Source organism: Heterocephalus glaber, unplaced genomic scaffold (genome assembly GCF_053883595.1).
Source record: "Heterocephalus glaber isolate CG9 unplaced genomic scaffold, H.glaber_assembly_v1.0 deba00001687, whole genome shotgun sequence".
NCBI classification, from domain to species: Eukaryota; Metazoa; Chordata; class Mammalia; order Rodentia; family Bathyergidae; genus Heterocephalus; species Heterocephalus glaber.
The window spans coordinates 21,005,031-21,032,023 of NW_028258412.1; the positions used below are offsets into that span (position 1 = coordinate 21,005,031).

The following is a 26,993-nucleotide window of genomic DNA, read 5'->3' on the forward strand; positions in this document are numbered from 1 at the left end:
TTCTGTCTCTCTCTCTTTTTTTTTTTTTTTTGGTGTGCTAGGTATTGAACCAGGGCCTCTTCCATGCTAGTCAACTCTACTATAGAACTACATCCCCAGCCCTCAAGTGATATATTTTTAAAATAAAAGTAAATATGCTCTCCTCACATATATGGTAGTATGTACTCAATAAGTATTTGTCAAATACATGAGCATTTTACTGCAGTTGCAAAGGCAGACACCCCATTCGCACTTTTTCCTTCTTCTTTTGGGTGGGGTGGACAGGATCTTGCTACGTAGGTCAGGCTGGCCTTGAACTCCAAAAGATCCTCCTACCTCAGCCCCCTGAGTGGTGGGATGACAGGCATAGGCCACCACGCCCAGCCTTAAATTTAATTGTAAATTACCCAGGTTGGCCTAAAATTTGAGTGGCTGGGATTACAGCTGTTCACCACCACAGGTGCGAGCAACTTTCTTCATTCAGGGCATGAATGTGGCCCTGGTGGCTCCTCTGCGCCTGGCCCTGGGAGGGAGGGCTCAGTCTGGCGGAGAGCCAGCACGGATGGGTGGGGGAGGGGCAGTCGCAGGGGCAGGGACCCTGAGAAGGAGCAGCTGGCCTCCTGAGGGACCGAGTAGGGGAGGCAGCCCTGGTGAGGAGCCCTGTGCTAGGAGGGACACACTGGGTGCTGGGGAGCAGCATCCCTCTGTGGCCACGGTCAGGATTCCCCACCTAGGAACAAGCGGAAGCCAGTGAAGGACCCTGAGCTTCACAACTCAAGAAAAATTCCTTTATTCTTAACTTAGTGGTGAGGACATGGGTTTTTTTTTAATGATAGTCCGAGATACGTTTTAATAAAGAGAGGCTGCCTTGCCTAAGACCTCACAGCAAGAGACTTATTTTAAAAACACTCTCACCCAGGCATGGTGATTACATTAATGTAATCTCAGCTACTTGAGAAGCTGAGGCAGAAGGATTACAAGGCCAGCCAGTGCAGCTGAGCAATTTAAAGAGACTCTGTCTCAAAATAAAAACTAGATAGGACTAGGACACAGCTCAGTGGTAGAGCACTGTCCTAGCATGCATCAGGCCCTGGCTTTGACCCCAGCACTGCAAAATCAAGCATTCAGCTTTGAGTCAGGGAAGGAGCCCCAAGGAAAGCAAGAGGAGAAGCAGTGGCACGGACAAGATGACATGGTTCCTATGACGTGGAGGTAAGGACAGAGGCTGGACTCCAGCATGTCAGGAGGGCACTGTGGGGCCTGCTGAGCCAAAGGTGAGGGGGACGGAACCCTTGTCCAGAGGTCATATGGTACAGTTAGGCTTGGGGCTTCTAAGGTAGAACATAGGACAGGCAGAACTGGCTTCTGGTTCATCTGTGCCCTGCACAAGCGAGAGCTGCCCTGAGCCTCCCTTCTCTCCTAAAGGGAGACACTGAGGTGGCGCGACCAAGGGAGGCAGGCTGCCTGGGCATCCCTCAGCACACAGCCCAGCATGCTGCCAACAGCGGTGGGTGTCTTGAGATGGCCTGGAGTGCTACAGGGAAACAGAGTCCCGGGACTCCACCAGAGATGCTGGCTTGGCTGCCGGGCCCAGGAATGTGCATTTTCATGGAGTTCAACATCAAGTGCTCCAGGGCCCACAGCTTTTATAAACCATGTACATACCCCCTGCCCTGTGTGGTGATGAAACAGGCCTGACATCTCTGCCTCTCAGTCAGCACTCTTCAAGGTGAAAGTGCAGAAACACCATCAAACCACCTGTACCAGAGAAGGATCCCATGGCTTAACAACTACTGTGCCAGGGTAGCTCGGGATCAGCAGGGTGCAGGCCTCGTGAGGTTCTAGGGACATGGCCTCTGCTCTTCTCCTAGCTGGCCTACCCCCCCCACACACCAGGCTTCGCCTGTGAGGCTGTGCATCTGTGCCCACAGTGGTCCTGGCACGAGGAGTCCCTGGCCAAGCTTGGCAGCCAGAGTGCTGCTGGCCTGGTTCAGCCAGTCTCACACCACTGGGACTGAACTCGGGACAGTCGATGTCTCCAGAAGGGGGAGCAGATCACCATCAGGGAAAACAAAGGACAGCCACCACTCTGTCTAAAACAAACTCTGCTTAGAAATAGCCTCAAGTGTCACAGGAAGTGCAGATAGCCTGGCTGTGATCAGAGTGCTGTGTGAGATGAAACCCCAAGAGACGCTCTCTTGACAAGATACTCCTTCTTCCAGAGCTTGCTGTCCTTCAGATGTCCTTCTTTCCCCCTTTTGCTAATTCAGGAGACCCAGCTTAAGTGCCACCTCCCCCAGGGAGCTGCTTCTTCCTGCTCTCCAGTGACCTGCACAGTTCCAGCAGAGTGAGTTCAAGTCCTACCCCACTGCTTCGTGGCCAGAGGACTTCACCTCTCTGAGCCTTGTTTTTCCTGTCTGAACAAGTGGCAGCTCCCTAGAGGTCTCTTCTCCACTTCCACAGCATAGACTTTGCCCCTGCACCCCTGAATAAGGCCATAGTTCTGCCTTCCCTTGAGCTGTGCATCCCTGGGACTGACTGTGGCCCATGGGATGAAAGTGGAAGTGGCAATATGTGAGGCTGATCTGGGACCCTCCTTGCAGAGATGCTGGCACACAGATTGCCCCTTGTTCATCCCCCGCTCCCCAGTCCTCCCACCTGAAATGCAGATGCTGCATTTCATCTTGGTCCAAGAGGACAGTGGCCCTGGAAAGGCAGAGGGGTGAGCTGGAGGGAGCTTCGTGCCCCAGCCTGTGGCATGAGGATACCGGTGGCTTGGTGAAGCCTCAGACAGTGGGAATTCGGCAGTGGGCTCGCTGCATCCTGTTCATCAGAGCACCTGCCCACAGGGCCGTGAGGACCCAAGGAGACAGGGATGTGCCAACCTCACTGCCCAGCGAGAGGAGAGGTGTCCCCTTTCTCCTCGTGCTCTTGTCCCCATCCAGGTCATCCTCCTGCCATCAAGATAGCTGTGCCCAGGGCCAGGGATTTAGCTCAGTGGTTCCGTCGCTTGCCTTACAAGCGCAAGGACCCGAGTTCGATCCCTGGTACGAGGAAAAAAAAAAAAAGATAGCTGTGCCCAGCCCCGCCACCACACAGGGCCACAGTCCTGACTGCAGAGACCTGACCTCACTCCCTCTCGTGGCCTGGGTTCCTTGGGTACAAATGGAAGACGCTAGCTCACACTGACAGCAGCAAAGATTTGCTGGATGGCCCGTGGTCCCCGCAGGGTGAGGGGGCCTGGAGACTCTCACACACCACCTGCAGCATCTAACGCTGAGTCCCGGGTCCCAGCCCTGAGCATCCCACCTCTTGGCTGGAAAAGGGGACACCCTGAGGAACAACACTGGTGGATAGGACCCAGCAAGAGTAAGTGGGTTCTCCCAGAGAGGAACCAAAGTGGCCGCTGAGCCAAAGCCAACGCAGGTGCACGTGTCACTGCAGCGGGGTGTCCTGGGCCAGCTGCAGGGGAGCAGATCCTTACCAAAACCCCAGGCAGCAAGGTGGCAGCCCAGGGAGTAGAGGAGGCTCAGCCCTCTCCTCCTTTAGCTCTCCTTCCTTGGCAGGAGCACACCCCTTGTGGCTTTGTCCAGTGTCCCTGCCCAACGTCCCAGTTGGGTTTAGGCCGCTCACCTGGCCAGAAGGTGGGAGTCACCCCTGGGTCCAACCAGCTGGGGCCAGAGCCCGCTGTGATTTTTTTCCCAAGTGACCAGCAGGGGGGACAAGTCACTACGGCTGACTCCAGGGCGTCGGCCTCTGCGCAGTGTGAAGGCCCAGCCACCCCAGCAGGCAGCAGGACAGGGACTTGGCCAGAGCATCAGCACCCCACCTGCGTCTGCCTTGGGTGCCCCCTTCTGCTTGAATCCCTTTCTCTTGGCTCACGACCCCCCAGAAGCCCACCCTGGTTTTCCTGCCACCTCTGCCACTGTTTCCTTTGTAGCTGCTTCCTCACCTGTTCCACTTGCACATTCTTGCCCTGTGCGTGAACTGCAGCCCCTTCACTGGTCTCTGCCCTCCTGTCTCCCCCACTGAAGATGTTTCAGTAATCCTGGCCTCCTTTAGCCTCTTTCCAGGACCAGCTCTTTCCCACCTCAGGCCCTTTACCTGTGCTCTTCCCTCTGCTCGGAGGTCGGTCCCTCTTTTCATGGTCAGCTCACCCACATCTTTCCGCATCTGCATGCTGGCTCCCTAGAGGCCTTCCCTGGCCCTGTGCCTCTATGCCCTCCTCTGTTACTATCTGCCTTAACCCCTGCTTATTTCTTGTATAATACTTTCAGTTTTGTAATTTGATCTTCATATGCCTCCCTGTAGACAGGAGGTGTGCTGAGGGCAGATGATACCTCTGCATTCTCAGGGCCTGACACATAGTTGACACTCAAAAACAACTTGCTGAATTAACGACACATCACTCAGCTAGAATGGGAAGGGATGGAGGCGGGACTGAGACCAAGTCCTATGTTCTTTCTACTCTTCCATACAATTCTGAACAATGAAACGAAGAGGGGGGTCAGAGTCATGCCTGTGTGCGCGCGCGCGCGCGTGTGTGTGTGTGTGTGTGTGTGTGTGTAGTCATACTAGGCAAGTGCTCCCCTGCTGAGCCACATCCCCAGCCCTGGCCATGCCCTCTAGTGTAGCTCTATCATCACACACAGATATGGTATGGGGCTGTCACTGCTGTAGATGAATCATATGTGCTGCAAAGTCTCTGCTGGGCCCAGGCAGAAGATGTAACTCTGGGAAATGCAGAGTGCCTCTTGCTCCCAGGCTGAAATTCACTTCTTTCCCCTCCTGACTTCTCACATTCCCTTAGATCCAGGCCTGGCTTGTGACCTAGGAAGGGAAGTGGCCAGCTGAAAACACTGCCCTGGAGAAACCAAAGCCACCACTGCCACGAAGGCAGCCCTCTTTCCTCCCATGGCCTGGCCTGGCCCCAGCTGTTCGTGGGCGTAAGCAGGCACAGACACCCAGGAATGGGTTAAGAACCCTCTGGAAATGCTCCATACACATCAGAAGACAGGGCACCCACATGCTTGTGTGAGGATGACTGACACACTCAGGCAAGACCGGCTCAGAGCTGGGTGACAAAGGAGAAGGTGAGGCGGGCTGGGGGCGGGGCCTCCCTTGTGCAAGAGAACGGCAGGGGCCTTGCCTAAGCCAGAACAAGGGTCCTCTAAAGCAGCTCGGAATCTCTCCGGGGCCTGGGCCTCTGACAGCTGTGAAGCCTCTTGGGCTCTTCTCAGAGTAACGTTTTCCAGTGCAGTATATTCCAAACCCCAGGTTATCGTGAAATGGTTTTTAATTACTTTTAAAACTGCAGCAAACACAAGTTCCTTCTTAATACTATAAGAACTAATGTGGTTCTCCCGCCTGCCTCGCAAGTGCAAGGACCTGAGTTAGATCCCTGGTACCAAAAAAAGAACTAATGTGACTCATGCACATTATATTTTGAATTCTCTACAGTATTTTGATTATAAAATATAATTTCAATTGATAACAAAGTGTTGATATTGCTCATGCAACTCTGATTTGTTACCTATATTCTTAATGGAAGAAAATGCTAATTTTCCATTTCAGATAAATAAAAATATAGATGTAATTGTCTTCTCACCCAGGTTTGTGACCTCCTGGATTCTTTCTGGGGACTGCAGGTTACTCTGCCCTAAGGACTGTTTCACTTCACCAACCTCAGTGGGATCCCTGCAAGGACAGAGGTCACTCCTTCATCTTTTTTATTTTTATTTTTTGAGGCAGGTCTCTCTATGTAGGTTCAGAACTCACTACGTAGCCCAGGCTGGCCTCGAACTCGAAGCAATCCTCCTGCCTCAGCCTCCCAAGTGCTGGGATTACAAGCATGTGCCACCACGCCTGGCTCATCTTCTATGAAGTATGCAGAGAGGGCCACACAGAGGCCCACCACTGGTCTGTTGTGTCTCATGGAGTTTCTTGGTAGATTACAATGATATCTTCTCTCTTCAGTCTTTGCACTTACTTCTTTTCCTGGCTTAATGCATTGGCTGGGATCTTCAGTACAGTGTTGAATAGGAGCAATGATAGCAGGTACCTCTCTCTTACTAAGCTCAAAACTCATCTACTAATTTATGTGATAAGAATGTAAAGCATCCACAGTGTGGCAATCTTTATGCCCTGTGTTGGGCATAAAGATAAACACAGATGACAAGACAGCAGAAGGATGTCAATGAAGGTGGCAATGCTGACATTGTGGATTCTGCAGAGGTGCTGAGCCTCTCCCTCGGGGTCCTGTTGCCCACAAAGTATGAAAGTAGACCCATGCTGGGCACCCCAGGCCCCAGGGCACAGGTCAGGGTGGGGCAAGAGGCAGGCAGGCAGGTGGGTAGAACCCACAAGTAAAGCCTCCAGCAGGGCATCAGCCAGAGCGTGGGGCCCAGGCCTGGCCTGGTGAGGACCCGTCTGTGCTGAGCTTATAGCTGCCAGCAGGAGCAGTTGTTAACATCAACCAGAATGGGGGCAGCCCCAAGGTGGGCAGTTGGAGGAGGGGATGCCTGGGCCCTCTCCTCTTCCCTCCCCCACCGTAGGCTGTTACCCTGGAGTAGGAGCTGGGGGCACTGCCCTCGTCCTCTCTTTTCTATCCAGCTGGTCCACGGGGAAGAGGAGAGCTTTTAGTAAAATACAAGGAGGTAGAAGTTTAGAATGGACCAGATTACACTTTAGGGCCTGGAATAGGACTGTGAGAATAACCAAATGTGGATAAGTCAAGAGATCAGACCAAAATTGTTTTAATAAAGAGTGCTTCCCAGCAAGAGTGGGAAGAGGGAGACAAGAAAAGCCAAGGGGAACAATACCCTCTGCGGGGTGGCTAATGCCCCCACAAGACAACCACACCCTAGTCCCCTGGAAGCAGCGAGTGTGTTGCCTGCCCTTGTGATTCCACTCTTTGGAGCGGAAGGGACCCTGGGCCATGCAGGTGAGTCCAGTTTTGGCAAGGCTGGGGCTCTCTGATGTGCCAAATCAGTGAGCTCGGGAGGGTTTGCAGCTGAGGTCACTTGAGTTGCCCCTTGGCCTGTGTTTCTGTTGGCGCTGAGCAAGCCATAGATAGAATTTCTTTGGGGAGGGACAAACTTCACACACCACAGCTGGAAATCAGCCAGGCAGGGCTCACTGGGGCTGTGAGGGACCTGAGTAAACCAACTCTATGAAGTAAGCCTCGTCTTCCACACCCTGCCCCATTTCTTAGTGACCTTGCAGAGTTTACTACCGCGGCCCAGAGAGCCATCTGTCCTGTTATTCCCTCGCCAATCATTGTCTAAAATGTATAAAAGCATCAGGCTGTGGTCATTTCTTTAGACTACACTCGCCTAGGAAGGTCCCGTGTGTGTAAAATTAACAAAACCTGACGCTTTTCTCTCTTATTAATTGGCTCCGTGGATCCAGCCAAAGCGCCCCCAGAAGAGCTGGGAAGATATCCTTCCCCCAACTAGCCCCAGGGGCCTTAGAAGAGGGGAGGAGGAGGCGCAGCGAGAGGGAGCAGATGTGGGACCTGCTCGAGCTGGGGGGACACCAGAAGCGCTGGCCCCGGGCCTGCAGGATGCCGGCAGCCTGCCAGGGCCACGTCAAAGTTCAGGGCTCCCCAGGTCCCACATCTGCGAGCGTGTCTGTGCCAGTGAGCTAGAGCGGTCGGGACCCCACAAAAGCAGAGCGGAGAGGGGTGTGGGAGACGGCGGCTGCCCTCGGGGGCTGAGGATCAGTGGCCCGCGAAGACGGAGGCCAACAGAACTGACCGTGCCGTGGGCCCGGGCCAGCCCCTCCGGGGGAGCCGGGGCGGCGTTTCCAGGCTGCCCACCCCTTAGGAGGCCGTGCCCAGCCCGCGCCCCGGCACGGCAGACCCTGCGGGGCCCTGGGGCCGCCCGCGCTGGAGGTCTCGCCCCGGCCGGCCGCCCGGAGGAAGGAAGTGCTCCCCTCCTCCCTCCCTTCCCTGGGTCCGGACCGATTCTCGGGATTCGCGATCGCTCCCGCGAGCAGACCTTCGTCCACCCGCGGGCGGGCCGGGGCCGGGCCTGCAGGGGGCGGGGCCCGAGGGCGGAGCGAGGCCGGGCGCGGCTGGGGCCCCGGGCCCACCCGTCGCCGCAGTGGCCGGGCCGGCGGGCGCAGGGTAAGTGCCGGGCCTAGCCTGCCCCTCCGAGGAGAGGGGTCCCCTCGCACCCAGCGCTCCGGTCCTCGAGCGAGCGGGGCTCCAGGGGGACCCGCCCCGTCGCCCTAGGTGCTCGAGTTTCCCGGCGCGGCGGCTGTGGCGCCCTGGACCCTTCCCCTTCCCCGGGGCCGGGTGGGGTCGAGGTGCGGGGAGCTCCACAAGCCGCCGCGTGCTCACCCGATCCGGGCGCCTCTGCTTCCTCCGCGCCGCCCGGTGAAGCAGCAACAGGTGAAGCCGGTGCCGTCCTTCCCTCCCTATTCAGGTGAAGACAGCAGGACTCGCAGAGACCGAGCCGCTGGCCTTGGTGACACAGCCAGAGCGGGCAGAGCCAGGACGCACAGCCAGCCAGGTACGTGAAGCCCGAGTCCCTCGTTCCTCATCCCACCTCCCCCTACTGCCTCACAGGGCAACCGTGGTAAAGGAGACCGGGAACAGGTAGTGCTGGGTACCCTAGGAGGAGGCTGAGAAGTGGGAGCGCCAGGGCAGCAAAGGCCTCACCTGGAAATACGTGAAGCACCCACTTCTTCGGGTGACTAGAGGACCGAGAATGGTGACTCGGGGCCGGGGGAAACTCCAGGACAGAGAGGGAAGTCCTCTCCGGAAGCCTCGACCTTCACCCAGGAGGTACTTCCCTGGGCAGGGGCCCTTGCAGGCTTAGCCATGTGACCTTGCCTCCCACTGCCTCAGTTTCCTTATCTGGCCCATGAGGCTCTGGGTGGTGCCTACCTCCCAGGGCCGCTGAGGGAAGTGAAATCCTGGTGCTTAGCCCCTCTGCCCTGATGCCCACCCTTGGAAGGCCCCACTGGAAAGCCAAAGCCTGTTGAGTGAGCCCAAGGGAGGGGCAGCAATTTCTCCCTTGATTCCCCCAGGAGACAGGCTGGTAAGGGCAGGGTTCTGAAAATCTGAGGACAACTTGCACAATTCCAGAACCGCTGTGTTACCCCCGAGCCCAGCCCTGACACTGGTTTAGCAAGAAGGGGAAGCCCAGGAGCTGGTGTCCCCAAGCCTCCCTTCCTGACCACTGCAGCCTACAACTTTGGAGCCATTGTCCCCAAGCCAGCAGCAAGTTTATCTCTGTCCTGAATCTGGCCACTGTGTCTCCACTCTGACCCCCAAATCCAGGCCTCCCCATGGTTCCCCTGCTGCACCCGACTCCCAAATCTTCAGCGTTCCTCCCATGCCTGTGACACATGGCTCCCGGTGCTCCTTCCAGTGCTGTCCACCACTCCTCTAGCAAGAGCCCCCTTGTTCTTCTGAGCCCTTGGCCCTCTCAGGGCCTGTGTGCTCACTCTTCCTTTTCCTGGGAATGCGCTTTCCTGAGATCTTGTGACTTGCCCCTTGAAATTCAGGTCACTTCCTCAGAAGTCTGCCCACTCCACTCAGGAGCTCTCTGGGGCTTTGCTCTGTTTTCCTTTCATCTCTGTGCTCAGCCCTGGATGATGTGATCTCCCTTCTGTGTTTCTTGTCTTTCTGTTTATATTCCCAGCTGAATCAGCCCACGGAGGTCCTGGCCTTTTTCCTGCCTCTTCATCTTGGAGTCCCCAGAACTCAGCGCCTGGCATTTAGTAAAGGGTCAGATAATTGTGTGCATTTGCAAGCAAACTGTCTAACCATCTGAGTTCTGCGTTTCTCCCTTGTTGCTTAACAGCGTACTTTCTACATCTCCACACAGACCTCAGCACTGTCTTCACTTCTAGCAGCTGTCTGCCTTCTTTAGCACTTCCCTAAAGTGGGACTTCTCCAGGTTTTAACACAACATCCAACTTAGCTGTAAGCATTATTTTCCCTCTTATGCATTATTTATTTATTTATTTATTTTTGCTATCAAATGATTTCTTTGAAATAGTTCTAAAATGGAGTGTTCAAGCCGAGGGCCTGCAAACTTGGAAGCCAGTTGCAAATGTCTGTTTAAAATAATCACCTCCCGGTCCATGTGTGTAAGTTTCCCCACAGCCCTGCAAGCATTGGGTTTTATCATTTTTATTTGTTTGGGCTAATTCAGTGAGGGAAGCAAGGGAGGTTAAAATTCTCTGCTGCTTGGGAGGGCAAAGCTGGCTGTTCTCCTGGATTCCCTGCGTGTGCTAGTTCTGTTTCCTGGCTTGTGAAGGAAGCTAGACTCTGCTGGCTGCAGAAGCTGCTCTGCCAACCAGCAAGAAACCTGCCAGTCCCATGTGCCCTCTGTGTGGAACCACTGGGGGAGAGAAAGTCTTTTTTTTTTTGAGTCTTTGTGAATATTTTTTTCAGCGTGGTAATATTCTACTTTATCAATTATAAACTAACTCAAGATGTGAGAGTTACTGTGTAGAGTTACTTACTGGAGCATTGGGGCAGGAAAAGACAGGGAATCACTTGAATGTTCACGGTCAGGGGGCTGAAACAGGTTGCTTGAGGGGACACCTGAGCACCATCCCAAGAAATGTCCTTGACCTAGGACACGTGGCACAGACCCATGCCCTGGCTGCTGAACAAGTGAACGTGAACTTGGTGGCTTAAAACAACCCACATTTATTATCTCCCATTTCTGTGGGCCAGAAGCCTCAGCCTTAGGCTCAGTGGTCCAAAGTGAGTTGCTGCCAAGGCTGCACTGCTTCCAGAGGCTACAGGGGGATCTGCTCACCCACTGCCATTGCCAGCTTCTAGAGGTGCTCAGGTTGCTTGTGTCTACCCCTTCTTCCATCTTCAAAGCCAGCAATAAGCATCTTCAGTCTTTCTCTGCTGCCAGCTATGCTTCTGTCTTCACATTGCCCAGGTCTCTGCCTCCATTCATAAAGACCCTTCTGGCTGGGCATGGTGATGCATGCCTGTAATCTCAGCTACTTAGGAAGCTGAGGCAGGAGGATTGCAAGTTTGAGGCCAGCCTGGACAATTTGGTGAGACCCTGTCTCAAACTTCAAAAAAATTTTAAAAGGCTGGGGTTGTAGTGTAACATTACAGGACTTGCCCATCGCACATAAGACCCTGGAGTTGATTCCCCAGCACTGTAAAAAACAAACCTTCTCTGATTACAGGGATTTTACCTGGATTATCTGCCCCCCACCGTCTAAGGGTCCTTAGAAGGAAATTATTCTAAGTGTCCTTAAGTGAAATTATCCTGCCTACCACCCCCCAAAGGAAATAAGCAAGATTCAGAGCAGTGTGTGGGCTCACATTTTTTTAAGGAAAAAACAAAGGAAAGGGGAGTGAAAGTATATATGTGTGTTTGTGAAGGCACAGAATACCCCAGAAGGCTGCACAGGCTACTGGCAGGCATAGCTGCTGCTGGGAAGGGCCTGTCTTGTCCTAGTACATCTTTTTGTATTATTTAAGATTTTTTACTACATGCATATGTCACTTATGTTAAAAATAATTTTGAAAAGTAACACATAGTCATTGTAGAAGTTCAGAAGCAAAGAGAAGGAAAGTAGCCACCCAACTGCCATGCAAAAATGACTCCCTTTTCTCCTAAAGATAACCACTGTGAAGAGTTTGGCTGTCCTTACAGACTTAACATTTTTGATAGCATTTTTTTTTTTAACATAGATGGGTCATCCAGCACATACTGCACTGTAATGGGGTTTTTGTGTTACTCTCCTGTATCCACATATGAAGACTGGGCAGCACTAGTCTCATGCTGCTCAGGTGTCCATCAGCAGACCCCATGGATGGAGCCCAGATGGCTTTCTGGCTTTCAGAGCAGTCCCAACGCTGTAATGCAGTGCCTGCCTTTCTGTCTTGAAATTGCAGTGAAATTCACAGAGCATAAAAGAAGTCACTTGAAAGTTTATAATTCAGCAATACTTCCTTCCCAGTACTGTGCAGCCCTCAAGCCATGACCCATATCTAGTTCCAGAACATCTTCACTGCCCTAAAAGGAAACCCCACACCCATTAAGCAGCCACTCCTCGATCTTCCCTGCCCCTAACCCCTGGCAGCCCTCTCTCTGCTGCTTTCTGTCTCCGTGGACTTGCTGTTCTCATCTTTTGTCAATGCAGATCACAGAGGATGTGACATTCTGTGAATAGCCACCTATCCTTAGCATAGAGTTTTCAAGGCCCATCCACGTCATAGCCTGTGTCTGTGGCTCATTCCTTTTTCTGGCGGGAGATCCCACATCCTGCTTCTTCATTCACCTGCTGATGGACATTGCTTTTGGAATGCTGTATTTCCGCTGCATACTCTCCATAGCAGCCCAAAAGCAGAGCCAGTGCCAAGCAGGCACATGTTGGGTGTATGTCTTTCTATGTACACTTTTGAGCTTTATACTAAATCAGACACTGTTACAACTAACTTATAACTAATTCATAAGCTAAGATTGCCAACCACATATTCAGAGATCGAAGACAGGATGACAGATCTGACAAATGTTTTCTTTTCCAGGTCCAGAGACAGCAGGAAAATGGCATCCGGTGATGGAGAGGTAAGTCGCTTCGGGTGTCCAGAAGCCTTAAAGTACCTCCCAGCTTCGAGAAGATAATTATGTTGTGGGGTTCCAGCAGGATAGAAAAAACCCCGTGACCTTGGCAACCTAGCCAAGGTCACAAAGGTGAAAAGCTAGAGAAGGTCTTCACAGATTCCCCAGGTAGCCTGGTAATCCAAATCAACCAGCTCAGCTCCCAGCTTTGCATTTTAATAAACACAGGCCATGAGGCCACACCCTTCCCCAGCCTGAGCCTCAGTTTCCTTAACCAGAAGATGACAGAAAGGTTCTTTACCACCGTTTTCCTGAGGAACTGTGGAAAGGATGAGACAGTGGTCTCTAAGCACTAGACCATCCCTGAGCCCGTTGGGCCTTTTCCTGACCACTCCCTTTTATAGGTAAGGAAACTCGGGCCCAGGGAAATAGAGCCACTTGTTCAGGCCCACACAGCTAGAAAGTGCAGAAATGGGCTTTCAGCCTGGCCTGACGCCAAAGCACAGATTTTGCCCCCTGTATTGTGTAGCCATCTGGAGTAGGCTGATGAAACTCTGTCCTTGATAGCTGGGGTGCCAGGCTCTTGGGGGCACAGGTGGCAAGCTGGAGAGGAAGCGTTGGCTTCCCCTTCTGTGTTCACGTGAAGGTTGTGCGGGCCCAGCCAGGGCAAGCTGTGTGCAGTGGGGTGAGGAGCTCATGGTAGCAACATCATGGGTGGGGCAGGGTCCCCAAAGCCCGTGTGGGTCAGCAGGACCAGGGAATGACAGCGATGGAGAGCTTGGATCTCCTCACACTCATGAGCCCCGTGCTCCACAAGTTCCAAGCATCGTTAGTAAGAAAGCTGGTTTCCAAGAAAGGCGGTTAGAAATAATACAGACGGTTCCTTGTTTTGCAATTCCCTATTATGTCAGGCAACCAAAAAGCATGTAGAAAGTCTGGCTCCTGGTTACCTTCTAGTTCCCAGGATACTGTATCAAGTATTAGCACAGGGCTGGATCAACCCCTACAACTGTTCTGGAAAATGAGTTTGTATCAGGAATCATAAAAATGTTCATATTGAAGCCTTGTTATCTCACAGAAAAAGAAATAATCCATAAAAACAAAATATTTTGTCATGCACAGTATCTTTGACAAATGTGCAAAAATGACTAAAGAAATAATTTAATGGCTTTTTAAAAAACAAAACAAAACAAAAAATGATGAGGCAGGAGGATCACATGTTCGAGGCCAGCCTGGGTAATTTAGTGACCTAGCATGACTTTATCTCAGAATAAATAAAAACGGGCTGAGGATGCAGCTCAGCAGCAGGGTGCTTGCTTAGTGTGCACAGAGCCTGGGTTCAAACCCCAGTACTACAAAAGGACAAATTCATGGCACTAGATACTGAGCACATTGGATGTGAGATGCTGTCTGTTGTAGATGGACTGTTATGTACTGTGAAGTACTTTGGTGAGATAAAATGACACAAGGCTGAAACAGACCCATTGCGAAACAGGCACATCCACCTTTCAGAGATGTTAAAAGGTGAGAAAATGTGCTTCTAGAATTGGTGATAAAGATGCTGAAAATGAGACTCAATCAAAATGCAACAATAAGACCATCTGATTCCTTGGAAAGTGTCTTGGCCAGGAAGAGGCATAAGTCGGGTGCCTGTAACTGGGAGAAAGATGCAGAATCATCTGTGATCTCAGACTATAACCCTAAAGATGCAGGTTTGAGAAGTAGATAAATGCTAGAGAAGCTGGGTGTGTCGGGCTGTTAGGAATGTGTTTCCCTTTTGCTCACGTTTCACACTAGTAACACTAAAAAAAAATGGATGTGGGGTGCGGGTCTGTCCCCTGGGATGAACAGCAGCAGGTAAACCTGGGGAGTCCAAGGGAATCTGGAGGAGGCAGGCAGGTGCGAGGTGTAGAGGGGGCCTCGTCCAGGCCTGGACCAGGGCTCAGAAGCTGCAGGGGCAGTGGTACCCAGAATGCAGGGCCTTCTGAGGATGCACCTTGGGGAGCTCTGGGGGCAGGAGCCTGCCTGTCGTCACAGAGGCGGTGGCATTGCTGGGGACCTGGGGAGATGGGCAGGGCCGCTAGGGGCAAATGGTCTGGTCAGAGAACACGTTCTTTGTCATGCTTGACTCTTGTCAAGTTCATTGTGTGGTTTGGGGGGGGGGGTTTGGTACCGGAGATCGAACTCGGGACCTTGTGCTTCCAAGGCAGGTGGTGGAACCACTGAGCTAAACCCCTGGCATGTTCCTTGTGTTTTGAGAACCTTGTTTTCACTGGTTTGCTTTAGAGCTCTCCTACTTTTTATGACAGAACAGCTGTGTTGTTCAAGAAATTGATAAGGTGGTTAGGGGATTCACAGTAGCCAGTTCTATGGAGATGGACTCAGCCCACTGTGGACCCCTGCCCTCCATGGAGACCTTCTCTGAGCCTCAGTTTCCCTGTCCTGTAAAATGGGAACGACCACACCAGGGCACACAGCAGTGGCAGGGGTTAAAGGAGACTGCACACAAAGTCCTTAGCAGGGTGCTTGGCCACAGCCACCACCACAGCTGTAGAAGAGGCATTAGTCGGGTGCCTATGAGTAGCTGGAGAAAGATTCAGAATTGTCCGTGGTGTGGGGCTGCGGTCTCCATCCTGAGGGCAAGCTGGCTTTGTGGCCCGTCAGGTGACTCGAATCCTGGTGGCATGTGCCAGCCCCACCAGGAGCCTGGGGCTGGCTGTGCTTTGACGCCTGCAGCCCCACGGCTCCTGTCACCTGATGGCTCCTATGCAGCAGCTGTGGGTCAGTGCTGGTGCCAGGCTGCACACCGGCCATCGCCACACCGAGGCTGGTTGGGTCGGGATCTCGGAGTCCAGGACAGGGGCATTCGAAACCCTGCAGCTGATTCCACTGTGCAGCTGGGTCGAGAGCAGGTTTTCCTAGTTACAGCAGTGCGGGGCCGGGCGTGTTCACATGGGGTCCTGCAGGAGGAGGGAAACAGGCTGGGCAGCCAGGTTGGAGCCCTAGCTCTGATTCTCTTGGGCTGTGTGACCTGGGGTTCATCACTTGGCCTCTCTGTTCCCCATTCTTCACTGGTAAATGGAGACAGTTCAAGACTCACTGCATGGGGCAGCTGCGCTGAGTATAATGGGCTCTGCCCAGAGCTCCTAAGACAACTTGGGACTTGGGACTTGGGACAGTGGCAATGGTCTATGCTTTCCACCCCGGTGAACACAGCTTCATGATGGTGCCAGGGTGGCAGCTGCTCTGCAGAGTCGGAGGGAAAGGAGGTGAGGAGCACAGTTCTGGGCCACCAGGTAGGTGCCTGGGCCCGTAAGACCCCGTCCTGCCAGAGCCAGTCAGCCGGCTCAGGGCTTGTTTTCATGAACCTCAAACTTCCTCCCCACCCTAGAGAAGGAACAATTTCTACGCTTATTTAAAGACTTCCCTGATCTTAAAAATAGGCATTCCTCAGAACACACAGACCAGTGGGGCGGGGAGGCACGAGCAGGTGGCTCCTGTGTCCCGGAGAGGAGAGCTAGGCTGAGGGGCTCATCCCACCCCCTGCGTGTGGCTGGGCACAAGCCTGCCTAGGGCCCTCCTATAGAGGGCACACTGTGTTACCTTGTGTTCCTGTGGTCTGTACGAGTGCCCGCCTCCCTTGCCTGCCACCTCGTGTTGGTTTGTGACCTGATGTGACTTCAGGCCAGTGTTCTCCCCGTGCTTCTGTTTCTCCTCCTATGGAGAAATTGATGGAGAGATTGTTCTTCCTGTCCTGCCAACTCCTTGGGATGGACACAGCCCCAGGGGTGAGCGGGGGAGCAGAGCTGGACCACAGCAGAGGGGCTGCATCCTGTGCTTTGTGGCCTCTGCAGACACACTTCTTCTGGGGTCCAGGTGGGCTGCACGGCCCTCAGGGTGGAGGGAGGGAGCTCGTGGCACGCAGGCCACCTGGAGCCTGACTCTCGCTCATACCCTCTGTGCCCAAGTCCTGGGGCCAACCCTGGCTCTGTGCTGTCACCAGTGTGTGGCTTCAGAGTCCCCTCCCTCACTGACCCCCTACATGAGATGGGCTCAGCCCCAGGCCATGCTTGGGAGGTAAACTGAGACCATACGTGGAAAGAAGATGAGCAGTGTGCTCCTGTGACACAAGAAATGTAAAAGCAGAGTCAGTCATACTACCTGGTGCTGCTCGTGTGTCTTGCTGGAGTTTGAGGGGGAAGTCGGCGGTTAATAAGCAAATCAAGTCCCCCAAAATAGCTCTGGAAGGGAACAGGGAAATGGGGACTGAAGGGGCACTGGGCACTGGGAATTGGAAGTTGGCTGAATTTCTGAAAAAGTCTTTGTCTGTGGTTGTCAGATGGCCCTGAGACAGGGGCTCCCCCGACACAGACAGTGGCTGCCGAGCCTGTAAAAATAGACACTCACGCGAATCTCTTCCCCATCCCTTGGAGGTCTGCTTTTCTCTCGCACGCACCCCGGTAGTGATTTGTGTAACACCTGTCACGTGTCAAGACGTGTACTTTGGAGGAGCAACTGGGATTCTGTTAATTTGTTTACTAAATACTTATTGGGCCCCTCCCTGTGGCTGAGGGAGGACAGTCTCTGCCACCCTCCACTGGCCTTCACAGCCCAGCACAGGACGCGGGCAATATGAAGGTGTAATGGCGCTGTGTGCGTGTGCAGGGAGACCCATCTGGGGCCAGGTAAGGAAGGCTTCCCTCCAGGGAGGCAATGTCTGGGCCTAAGCGGCAGTGGTGCACAGGATAGAGGGAAGGAGGCCGGGTGTCCAGGTACGTGCCTGTCATCTCCACTACTTGGAGGGCGAGGCAGGAAGGTCTGGAGTTTGAGGCCAGCTCAGGCAACTTAGGGAGATCTTATCTCAAAATAAAACTATAAAGAAGGGCTCAGATGTATCAAATAGTAGAGAGTTTACCTGGCATGTACAAGGCCCTGGGTTCAATCCCCAGTATCCCTCCCATACCAAAAGAAAAAGAAAAAACATCTAGGCCTAAGCCCTGGAGGATACATAGGGTGAGAGAGGCAGAGGGCGTTCTAGGTCATGGGGTCGCAGAGTGAGAGTGTGGTGCACTGTGGAACTGCAGAGAGGTGAGTGTCGCTGAGACAGAGGCAGGGAAGACCAGGAAGAAGTGAGGCCAGGGAGGAGACTGGCCTTGGGGACCGAGAGTTCAGAAGTGGCCTGAGACAGTGGGATGGGGCAGGGGCGACACAGCCTGATTGACATTGGATGGCATCAGAGGAGGGTCTGGCACACTATACTTTGGGGAGAAAAATGGGCACCAGGCCATGCCCTGGGGGGACGTAGAGGGAATGGGGAGCAATTTCAGTGTAGGTCAGTGAACTAATGAGCTGGTGGATCTCAGACATGAGGTGCAGACTGATTTGATTTCACATGATTTGAATGTGAACATTGAACACATAAGTGCGGTGATGCACATCTAATTTTAGCACTGTAGGAGGCTGAAGCAGGACAATCATAGGTTCAAACCCACCCTGGGCAACCTGGCAATTTAGCAAGACCCTGTCTCAAAATGAAAAAGGACCGAGGCCATAGCTCAGTGTGAAGGCCCTGGCTTTAATCCCAAGTACCCCCAAAGAAGGTGGGGGAGTCCCCCAGCCTGAGGACAAGGTCAGGGTCATGCTCAGGGTCCTGGGCTTTGTGACAGGAAGGTGAGCTCTGAGAAGCTCTGGGATATGGGAGGAACAGGATGGCAGGGACTCATGCAGGGGTGATAGAGTCCCCGTCAGCCATTCTGCTGGTGTAGCCGCAAGTGACAGACCTCCCTGAGGCACGGAAGACTCCGTCATCAGTCAGTTCCCGGGACTGACTGAGAAGTCTGGGGTCACAGGGGCCCTGCATAGTGGCAGATGAGCAGAGAAGGGCAACACCCATGGCCAGAGGTGCAGGAGAGGAGGGCAGTGAAGGGAGGGTGGAGCCAATCCCCGGAGGCTACTGCAGGCCAGGTACAGAGGCTCTGTGCCCCCCAGGCCTCTTCCCGCCAGAGCTGGGGCGGAAGCCCAGGCCCTGCTACTTCCGGGCCAGCTCTCTCTGACCCCTCTGTGGAGCTTTGCTGCTTCTGGCATGACAGAGTCTTGACTTAAAACCAGAATTATTTTCTGCTCTGCTGGGCGCCACAAATATTTTCATCCCAAATTACTAAAAGCTGCTTCTTTTACTGGTCGCAAGGTTTCAGAAAGAAAAATGTTCCTCTCCTGTAATGTAGAAAAGTGGTTTTTGCAAAGCCACCCAGGCTCCCACTGTGCCGAGAAAGGGCTCGGGCGTTTCCGGGGGAAACCATGGCCCAGTGTGGGAGGTGGGGGTCCAGTGTCCTCAGCACACAGGTGTGCGGGGGCTTCTTCCCCAGGTCAGATTTCACATTTGACCTGGGACACAGGCCCTGTCCTGCTGGAGGTTCAGAGCCAGTGAGGAGAGAGAAGTAATACTGGACACAAATCCATTTCTAATTGGAAATTGCAGCGAGGGCTCTGGAAGAGTAAAGAATGGGGGAATGAGCCAGGCATGGTGATGCACGCCTGTAATCCCAGCACTCGGGAGGCTGAGGCAGGAGGATCGCCATGAGCTCAAGGCCAGCCTGGGCTACATAGTGAATTCAAAACCACCCTTCACTACATATCAGGCTGTGGGAAGGATAGAGGCCAAGCGCTGTGGGGCTGTGTACGTCACAATGAGGGTCCTGGCCTTTGGAAGACAAAGGTGCAGACTGGGTAGCAGCAGAGGAGGAAGTAAGCTGCGGCAGTGAGAAGAGGGACAGAGACAGGCCCAGGACCCTGGCTGGGGAAGCATGGAAGCAGAAGAATCCAGGTGCTGTCAGGTTATGCAGGGGTCGTAAGGGCCCCTTGGGCAGCTCAGCATCTGGGAATCTCAAATCCGGCCTTTCCAAGGCACCGAGACACCGTGGAGAGTGGGCAGGGAGGGAGCCTGGAGCCCAGATTTCTGGATGACCCACTTGGGAGCACCAGCCCTCTACACGCCACCCGCGCCCGGCCTGCAGGGCCTTCCCCCGCTGCTTACCTAGAAGCTGTTGGGGGCATGGGAGGCTTAGGAAACAGATGGCATTCTCTGATAGACCTTGGAGCTTGAAGATTCTAGAAAGAAGAGGGAGATCAGAGGCAGTAACCTGTTTGCACCCTAGCCTTCCCTGAGCTTGTAAACGTTACCATGAGAAACATCCGAGCTTAGCCAGGTACAGTGGTGCATGCCTATGATCCCAGCTTCTCAGGAGGCTGAGGCAGGAGAACTGCAAGTTCAAGGCCAGCCTGAGCAATTTAATGAGACCCTGTCTCAAACCAAAAACAATTAAAAGTGCTGAGGATGTAGCTCAGTGTGAGGCCCTGGGTTCAATCCCTACCACCGTACCCCCCCAAATAAAATCTGATCTTGCACCAAAGATGAAGATTTTCTTAAATTTTACTTTCAAAGGTGTAATATATATAAAAGAATAAAATATTATCAAATACTTACATAATTATCAACCTGAATTGGCAGCTGTTAATATTTTGTCATACTTTAATCAAGTCTTGGGCTGGGGATTTAGCTCAGTGGTTCCGACGCCTGCTTTGTAAGCTCAAGGTCCTGAGTTTGATCCCCAATACCAAAAAAAGGAAACTTTAATCGATTCTTTTGGTTATTTAAAAAGCTATTTTTCAGATATTGTTCAAGTACATTTCTACATTTTTACTCCTATAGCCATTACTCCTCCCTGAGGGAATGACTGTCGTGAATTTCACTCATAAATTTGGTATCTTCTGGGTTTTTGTTTTTATTTTGAGGGATTTTTCTTTCTGTTTTGGCAATACTGGGGATTGATTGAACCCAGGGCCTTCACACTGAGCTACATCTCTGCCCTTTAAATTTTTTTTTTCTGGACCAGGGATTGAACTCAGGACCTTGTGCTTGAGAGGCAGGTGCGGCCACACTGAGCTAAATCCCAGGCTTTAAAATTTTTGATACAAGGTCTCACCAGGTCACTAAGTTCCCCAGGCTGGGCTTTAACTTGGAATCCTCCTGCCTCAGCCTCTCAGAGAACTGGGATCACAAACATGTGCTGCCACCATGCCCAACTGAGTTCATTCTTTTGTGTGTATCTAGAGGTAATCTGCCTGGAATTCACTGAGCCAAAATTTGCACCAACATGCTACGTTTTCCCATCAAATTGAGACAGTTTTCAGTCATTTTAAAATACTTTTTCCTTAATCACCCTGTTATCTCCTTCCAATACTATAGGCTCTTATATGTGACACCACTTATTATTGTTTCTGAGGCTCTTGTGTGTTGTTTGTTTTATGTGTTTTGTTTGTGTTTTTGAGACAAGGTCTTGCTATGTAGCTCAGGGTGGTCTTGAACTTTTGGCAGTCCTCCTGCCTCAGCCTCCCAAGTGCTGAGATTACAGATGTGCACCACTATACCTAGCTGTTCATTTTTTCATATAGTCATTTGTGTCTGCTTCCTATTTCCTATCGCTCTGTGTTTAAATTCACCGAACTTTTGTTCTGCAGAATCTCACTAGCTGTTAAGCCCATCAAGTGACTTTTCATTTCACATATGCATTTTTTAGCTCTAGAGAAGCCATTTAACTCTTTATAGTTTCCATTTCTTCGTTGAGATTCTTTGCCTTCTAATTAAGTTCATGTTTTCCTTGAAATCTTAATAAATTTCTAATAACTATTTTCAAGTCTTTATTGGCCTGTTCCATGATCTGAGTCCATTTGTGTCTTCTAGCTGATTTTTCTGCTGATTATATGTCACATTTTTCTGCCTCTCTGTCTAGTAATTTTTATTGCATCCTGGAAAATATGAATTGTATGTCGTTGAATCTATGTTATTTGTCTTCCCTAAGTGTTTTGAGATTTCTTTCAACAGATAGTTAATTTACTTGGGGATCAGCTTGATCATTTCAGGGTTTTTTTAAAGCCTTGTTGGGATGAGTCTAAGGTACCCCTTACTGTGGGACTAGATCAGGTCTATTTCTTGTGATCCTCTTGCCTCAGCCTCCCAGAGTCCTGGGATTACATCATGCACTACCATGCTCAGTTTATTTAGGTTAGGTCTCCATCTAAGGCATGCTCTTCAGAAACTTCTACTGAATGCTTAGGATGTTCACTGAAACCTTGATACTCTGACTATTGGAAACTCAAATCTGTTCCAACCCAGCCCTGGGTAATCTCTGATAGTTGCTCAGCTTATAAGATCTATTTTGGTACCAGGGATCGAACTCAGGACCTTGCACTTGTGAGGCAGGCATGGCACCACTGAACTAAATCCCCAGCCTGCCAAGAGATGTTTTATTTTCTGAAGGTTATATTTTGCCCCGCCTCATAGAATTTGCTTTATGCTGGTGAAGTGTATGACTCGGTCAAGTCCCTGAGTTTGGAGATCCTCTGCGAGTCCCCTTTCTTTGGTACCCAGACATGCAAGCTCCTGAGGTGGAGCCTCAGCCCTGTCCCCCTCTATAGCCCAGGAAGTCCCTTCAGGCAGAGTCGAGGGGACTGTGGGGCTCGACCCCAGTGGTTTCTCTTCTCTAGAATCACAACATATTTTCTGTTTTATCCAGTTTCATAGTTGTTTATAGCAGGAGGGATAATCTAGTGAGTTACTTTGTCATGGCCAGAAGCAGAAATCTTATTCTTTTTATATATTTACACTCACATTTTTATACATTCCAAAAGCAGTACATAATATTTTCCATGTATTTAAAGTTTTACCTATGTGGTTCATATTATTTTTCCATATCTTCCATTTTTTTTTTTTGGTACTGGGGATCGAACTCGGGTCCTTGTGCTCGCGCAGAAGGCAGTGAAACCACTGAGCTAAATCCCCGGCCCTCCATATCTTCCTTTTATACTAAACATAACCCCAATCCCTGCCAAGTACTGGAGAGTGAAGCTAGGCCCTTTGCACTGAACTACAGCCCCAGCCTTTTCCTTTTGTTTCTTTTCTTCTTCTTTTTTATTCTTAAGTTCTTCTATTGGTACATTTTAGGTATACAATGCATTTACATTTATGATTGGGTGTTTGTACCTATACATGATGTATCTTAGTTCTTATTTTTTTCCCCATTACCTGTGCGCCCTTCACCCCCACCACCCTTCCCTATTTACATAGATTTCGTTTCCATTTTTTTTTCTTTTCTCATAATTTTTCCTTTCCTTTCTTCCCTTTCCCCTTCCCTTCCTACCACCCCTACCTCTTTGGACCTTTTTTCCTATTTCAAATTATCAATTCATTTTAATCATTTTAATCCTTATTTACACTTTCAGTTTCTCACACTAGAGAAACTATTCGGTATTTACACATGTGTGTCCTATTTATCCATTATTATTTATCCATTTACCTATAAATGTCTCTAGTTTCTCATTCTTTATGGCTGAGTAGTACTCCATTTTATTAAAAAAACCGCATCTTCTTTATCCAGTTTCCAGTTGATGGGCACTTGGGCTGCTTCCAAGCTTTAGCTATTACAAACTGCCCCTATGAACATGGGTGCACATACATCACTGTGGTATGATTCTTTTAATTCTTTTGGGAAGATACCCAGCAGGGGAATAGCTGGGTCAAATGGGACCTGTAATCCTAGTTCTTCGAGGTATCTCCATACTGACTTCCACAGTGGTTGCACCAGTCTGCACTCCCACCAGCAATGGAAAAGGGTTCCTTTCTCCCCACACCCCCGCCAGCATTTGTTATTGGTTGATTTCTTGATAGCAGCCATTCTTTCTGGGGTGAGGTGGAATCTCAGTGTTGTTTTCATCTTCATCTCTCAAATGACCAGTGATGTTGAACATTTTTTCATACAAACACATGGAAACTGAATAACACCTTCCTGAATAACCAATGGGTCACAGAGGAAATTAAAGAAGAAATTAGACAGTTACTACAAGTAAATGATAATGCCAGTACAACATACAGGAATATATGGGACACAATGAGAGCAGTTCTATGTGGGAAATTCATAGCAGTGAATGCCCATATTAGGAAAACAGAGAGAACTCAGATAAATAACCTAATGCAAAACCTCAAGCTCCTAGAAAAAGAAGAGCATAACAAATCCAAAGCTCGTACAAGAGAGGAAATTATAGGGGCCGGGGATTTAGCTCAGTGGTTCTGCCGCCTGCCTCGCAAGTGGAAGGACCTGAGTTCGATCTCCAGTACCAAAAACAAAACAAAACAAAACAAAAAAAACACCAAAAAAACAAGAGAGGAAATTATAAAGATCAGAGCAGAAATCAATGCAATGGAGACTAAGAGAATGATACAAAAAAATCAATGAATCAAAGAGTTGGTTTTTCGAAAGAATAAATCAATAAACCTTTAGCTAACCTTATCAAAAAAAGGAAAGAAAAGGTGCAAATCCATGCAATTAAGAATGAAAAAGGTGAAGTCACAACAGATCCAACAGAAATCCAGAGGATCATCAATACCTACTTCGAGAACCTGTACTCTAATAAAATGGAAAACACAGAAAAAATGGACAGATTTCTTTTCTTTTTTTTGAGGCAGGGGCTCACTATGTAATTCAGGCTGGCTTTGAACTCACTATGTAGCCCAGGCTGGCCTCAAACTCATGTCAATCCTCCTGCCTCAGCCTCCTTGGGATTACAGGCATTCATGCACCACCATGGCTGGCCTCTGTCCTTTTTTATTTTTTATTTTGAAACAGGATCTTGCTAGCTTGCGTGGGCTGGGCTCTCAACTTATGATTGTCCTGCCTCAGCCTCTCAAGAGTGCTAGGGTTACAGGTGTGCACCACCACACCCAACTACACTGAAGATACTTTTTCAGATCTATCCACATTGCTATATTCAGTAACTTACATAGTTGAGTGTTTCAGGGTGTCTGGTAAGGGCAAGGGACTGTGCTAGCATGTGTGCCACTGCCCAGGGCAGAAGCAGCCCCTCTGTTGTGGGAGGAGGCAGATAGTAATGTCTGATAGCAAAGGCACAGTAAAGAAAATGCAGCAGGGGATGGAGGGTAATGGGGTGACCGGGCACAGCCTTCCAGGAGGGGAGAGGTTGAGCAGAGTCCGCCCTGAGCAAGGTGGGGCCAGGTAGGCGTCCTGGGTGGGGAGAATCCCAGGGAGAGACCAAGTGGCGCGAAAGGCTGCAGGAGGGTTTTGGGTGAGGGCACAGTGTGCTCTTGTGCACGTTTAAAAAATTCTCCATCATTACGCATGGGGAACAGGTATTGGGAGGCAGCGGGGGCTACTGCAGAAATCCGGGCAGGAGATGACGAGAAAGACCGGCCGGGACCAGACACGACAGTGGTGGTCCTGTTAAGGATGTGTAAAGGCTGGCTGGGTGTGGTGGCACACACCTGCAGTTCCAGCACTCAGGAGGCTGAGGTAGGAGGATCTCTGGGAGCTCAAGGCCAGCCTGGACTACATAGTGAGACCCTGTCTCAAAAAAATCAATAAAAAGGATATAAAGGCAGAGCCAGCAGAACTTCCAGTGGGGCCATGTAGGGCAAGGCAGGAACCAAGACTGATGCCCATGTCCTCACCCTACCAGAGGGGACAAACAAAATGCCTTGTGCTGAAAAGGACGTGGTTTGTGTGTTGGCTATTGAGTCTGGCGTTCAGGTGAGAGGTGGGGCTGGAGTTTGAGTGTAATCAATGTAGAGATGGTTTTTAAAAGTCAAGGTGCCCGGCAAAATCCTCTAGGGTCTAGGAATGGAGAAGAGGGGTGGTCAGAATTGAAGCCCTGGGAATTCCAACACTTAAATGTAAGGTTTTCCTTTTAAGAGATCGAGCAAGAGACTGGCAGGAAGCAACCACTGGGGAAGGAAGAAAACCAGGAGAGTGAAGGAAAGCATTTGAAGGGAGGAAAACCAGTGAAGGAAGCATTTGGAAAAAGGAATGACCTCTATTCAATGCCGTTGAGTGGGTACATGTGCTATACAACAAGGTAGTTCATTCTTTTCACTGCTGTCTAGTATTCCATCACATGAATAGAGAAGATTCATTCATCTGCCTCCCTCCATTTTAGTTAATGAATATTTGCAGCAAACATTCTAGAACCTGTCACCAGTTGGAGCACATGTGGGTGAGCTTGTTTTTGGATTGTGTCTAAGGAGAGAATCAGGAAATCATTAAGAATGAGACACACATGGTGGGGATTTAGCTCACTAGCACTGCGCCTGCTTCGCAAGTGCAAGGTCCTGAGTTCAATCTCCGGTACCCCCCAAAAAAAAGGAAAAGAAAGAAAGAGACACACAACTTCAGCTTCTCAAAATAATGTTGCCAGAGTGTGTCCCTAAGAGCTGCCATTTAACACCATCACCACCATCGACTAGTGTAGACGTTCGGGTTCTTCCCAGCCTTGGGAGTGGCTGTGAGTTCAGTGTGCATCTTCCTACGTAGTGCTGAGGTTGGGTACTTGGTCCTCTGGATTCCCTTTTACCTGACCTGTGTGTCAGTGTCCGTTGCCCAATTTCCTGTAGGGTTTTCCTTTTCTTTTTTACTTCTAAGATTTCTTTGTATATTCTAGACTCTAAATCTTGTTTCATTAAGTACATGCACATCCTTCCTCTTAGGGTGGGTGTCTCTGACCGTGGAGGGATATGGGGTGTGAGCACTCATGCCTGCATGTCGTATAAAAGCTTTTAGTTTGGATCCCGTAAAGTCTATCTACAAGAGAATTGCTTGTATTTGTTCTAAGATGTGTAGTATTTTTAAAACATATACATGACATGTCAAGGTATCGAAATTTATTGTGTGTGTGGTATGAGGTGGGGACAGGGTTTATTTTTCTTGGGTTGGAAAAGCCAGATGTTCCGACTTTTCCAGTCTGCTCCCACTACTGGAGACTGCCACCACCTCCCCTCAGGTTCCCACGAGGACATAAATCTGTTTAAATTCTCTTTTTCTGTTCCATTTGTCACATCACCTATTCTTGAATTCATACATGTACGTTATATTACTTAATACAAATTTGATACCTGGTAGAGTAAGGTGGGCACAGGGGAAGGCGAAACAATTTGCTTTTGCCTTGAAGTTATCTCTGTGAACAACGGCATGTGTAGTTAAAATAGCACTGGCTGAGCCAGGTATGGTGGTTCATGCCTGCAATCCCAGTGCGCTGCGGAGCTGAGGCAGGAGAATCACAACTTCAAGATCAGTCTGGGCAATAAGCAACTTAGACCCAATCTAAAAGTAAAAAAGGGAAAGGGGTGGAGATGTAGCTCAGTGCAAAGGCCCTCGGTTGGATTCTCAGGGCCATACACCCCCCCCCCCCCGCTAAATTTAGAAAAAAACTCCATTTGCCGCTCACCTGTCCAGGACTCATCTGTGGAACGAGGAGGGGAGAGGTCCCGTGACTTTCCTGTGACACTCTGGGTACTTTTACTCGTGGCCTGTCCTCCTCCCCTGCCTCTCACTCTCCCTGCCAGCCCTCAGGTTGTGATGTCCCTGAACCGTGGGGTGGCTTCCGGTAGGGGGGTGT

The 26,993-nt window shown here is 50.7% G+C and overlaps 2 protein-coding genes across 5 annotated transcripts in view; one reads left to right on the top strand and one right to left on the bottom strand.

The window, feature by feature from the left end:
- The first annotated feature begins 8,003 nt into the window (after positions 1 to 8,003).
- Positions 8,004 to 26,993, top strand: part of Hvcn1 (hydrogen voltage gated channel 1) — a 34,581-nt gene continuing 15,591 nt past the window's right edge. Inside the window, exons 1-5 of one of the 4 annotated variants that reach the window (XM_004843814.3) lie at positions 8,005 to 8,107; positions 8,409 to 8,495; positions 9,633 to 9,718; positions 9,819 to 9,916; positions 12,503 to 12,542. In XM_004843814.3, coding sequence (XP_004843871.2) covers positions 12,522 to 12,542 — 21 coding nt within the window. In that variant the 5' untranslated portion in view covers positions 8,005 to 8,107; positions 8,409 to 8,495; positions 9,633 to 9,718; positions 9,819 to 9,916; positions 12,503 to 12,521. Of the gene's footprint in view, positions 8,108 to 8,408; positions 8,496 to 9,632; positions 9,719 to 9,818; positions 9,917 to 12,502; positions 12,543 to 26,993 lie in introns of all 4 variants that reach the window. The other 3 variants (XM_004843813.3, XM_087198342.1, XM_004843812.3) reach the window with 3 other exon arrangements.
- Tctn1 (tectonic family member 1) overlaps positions 26,479 to 26,993 on the bottom strand; it is a 43,938-nt gene continuing 43,423 nt past the window's right edge. The window contains exon 14 of the mRNA XM_087198340.1: positions 26,479 to 26,698. Within this exon, the coding sequence (XP_087054466.1) occupies positions 26,609 to 26,698 (90 nt within the window). The 3' untranslated portion in view covers positions 26,479 to 26,608. The remainder of the gene's footprint in view (positions 26,699 to 26,993) is intronic.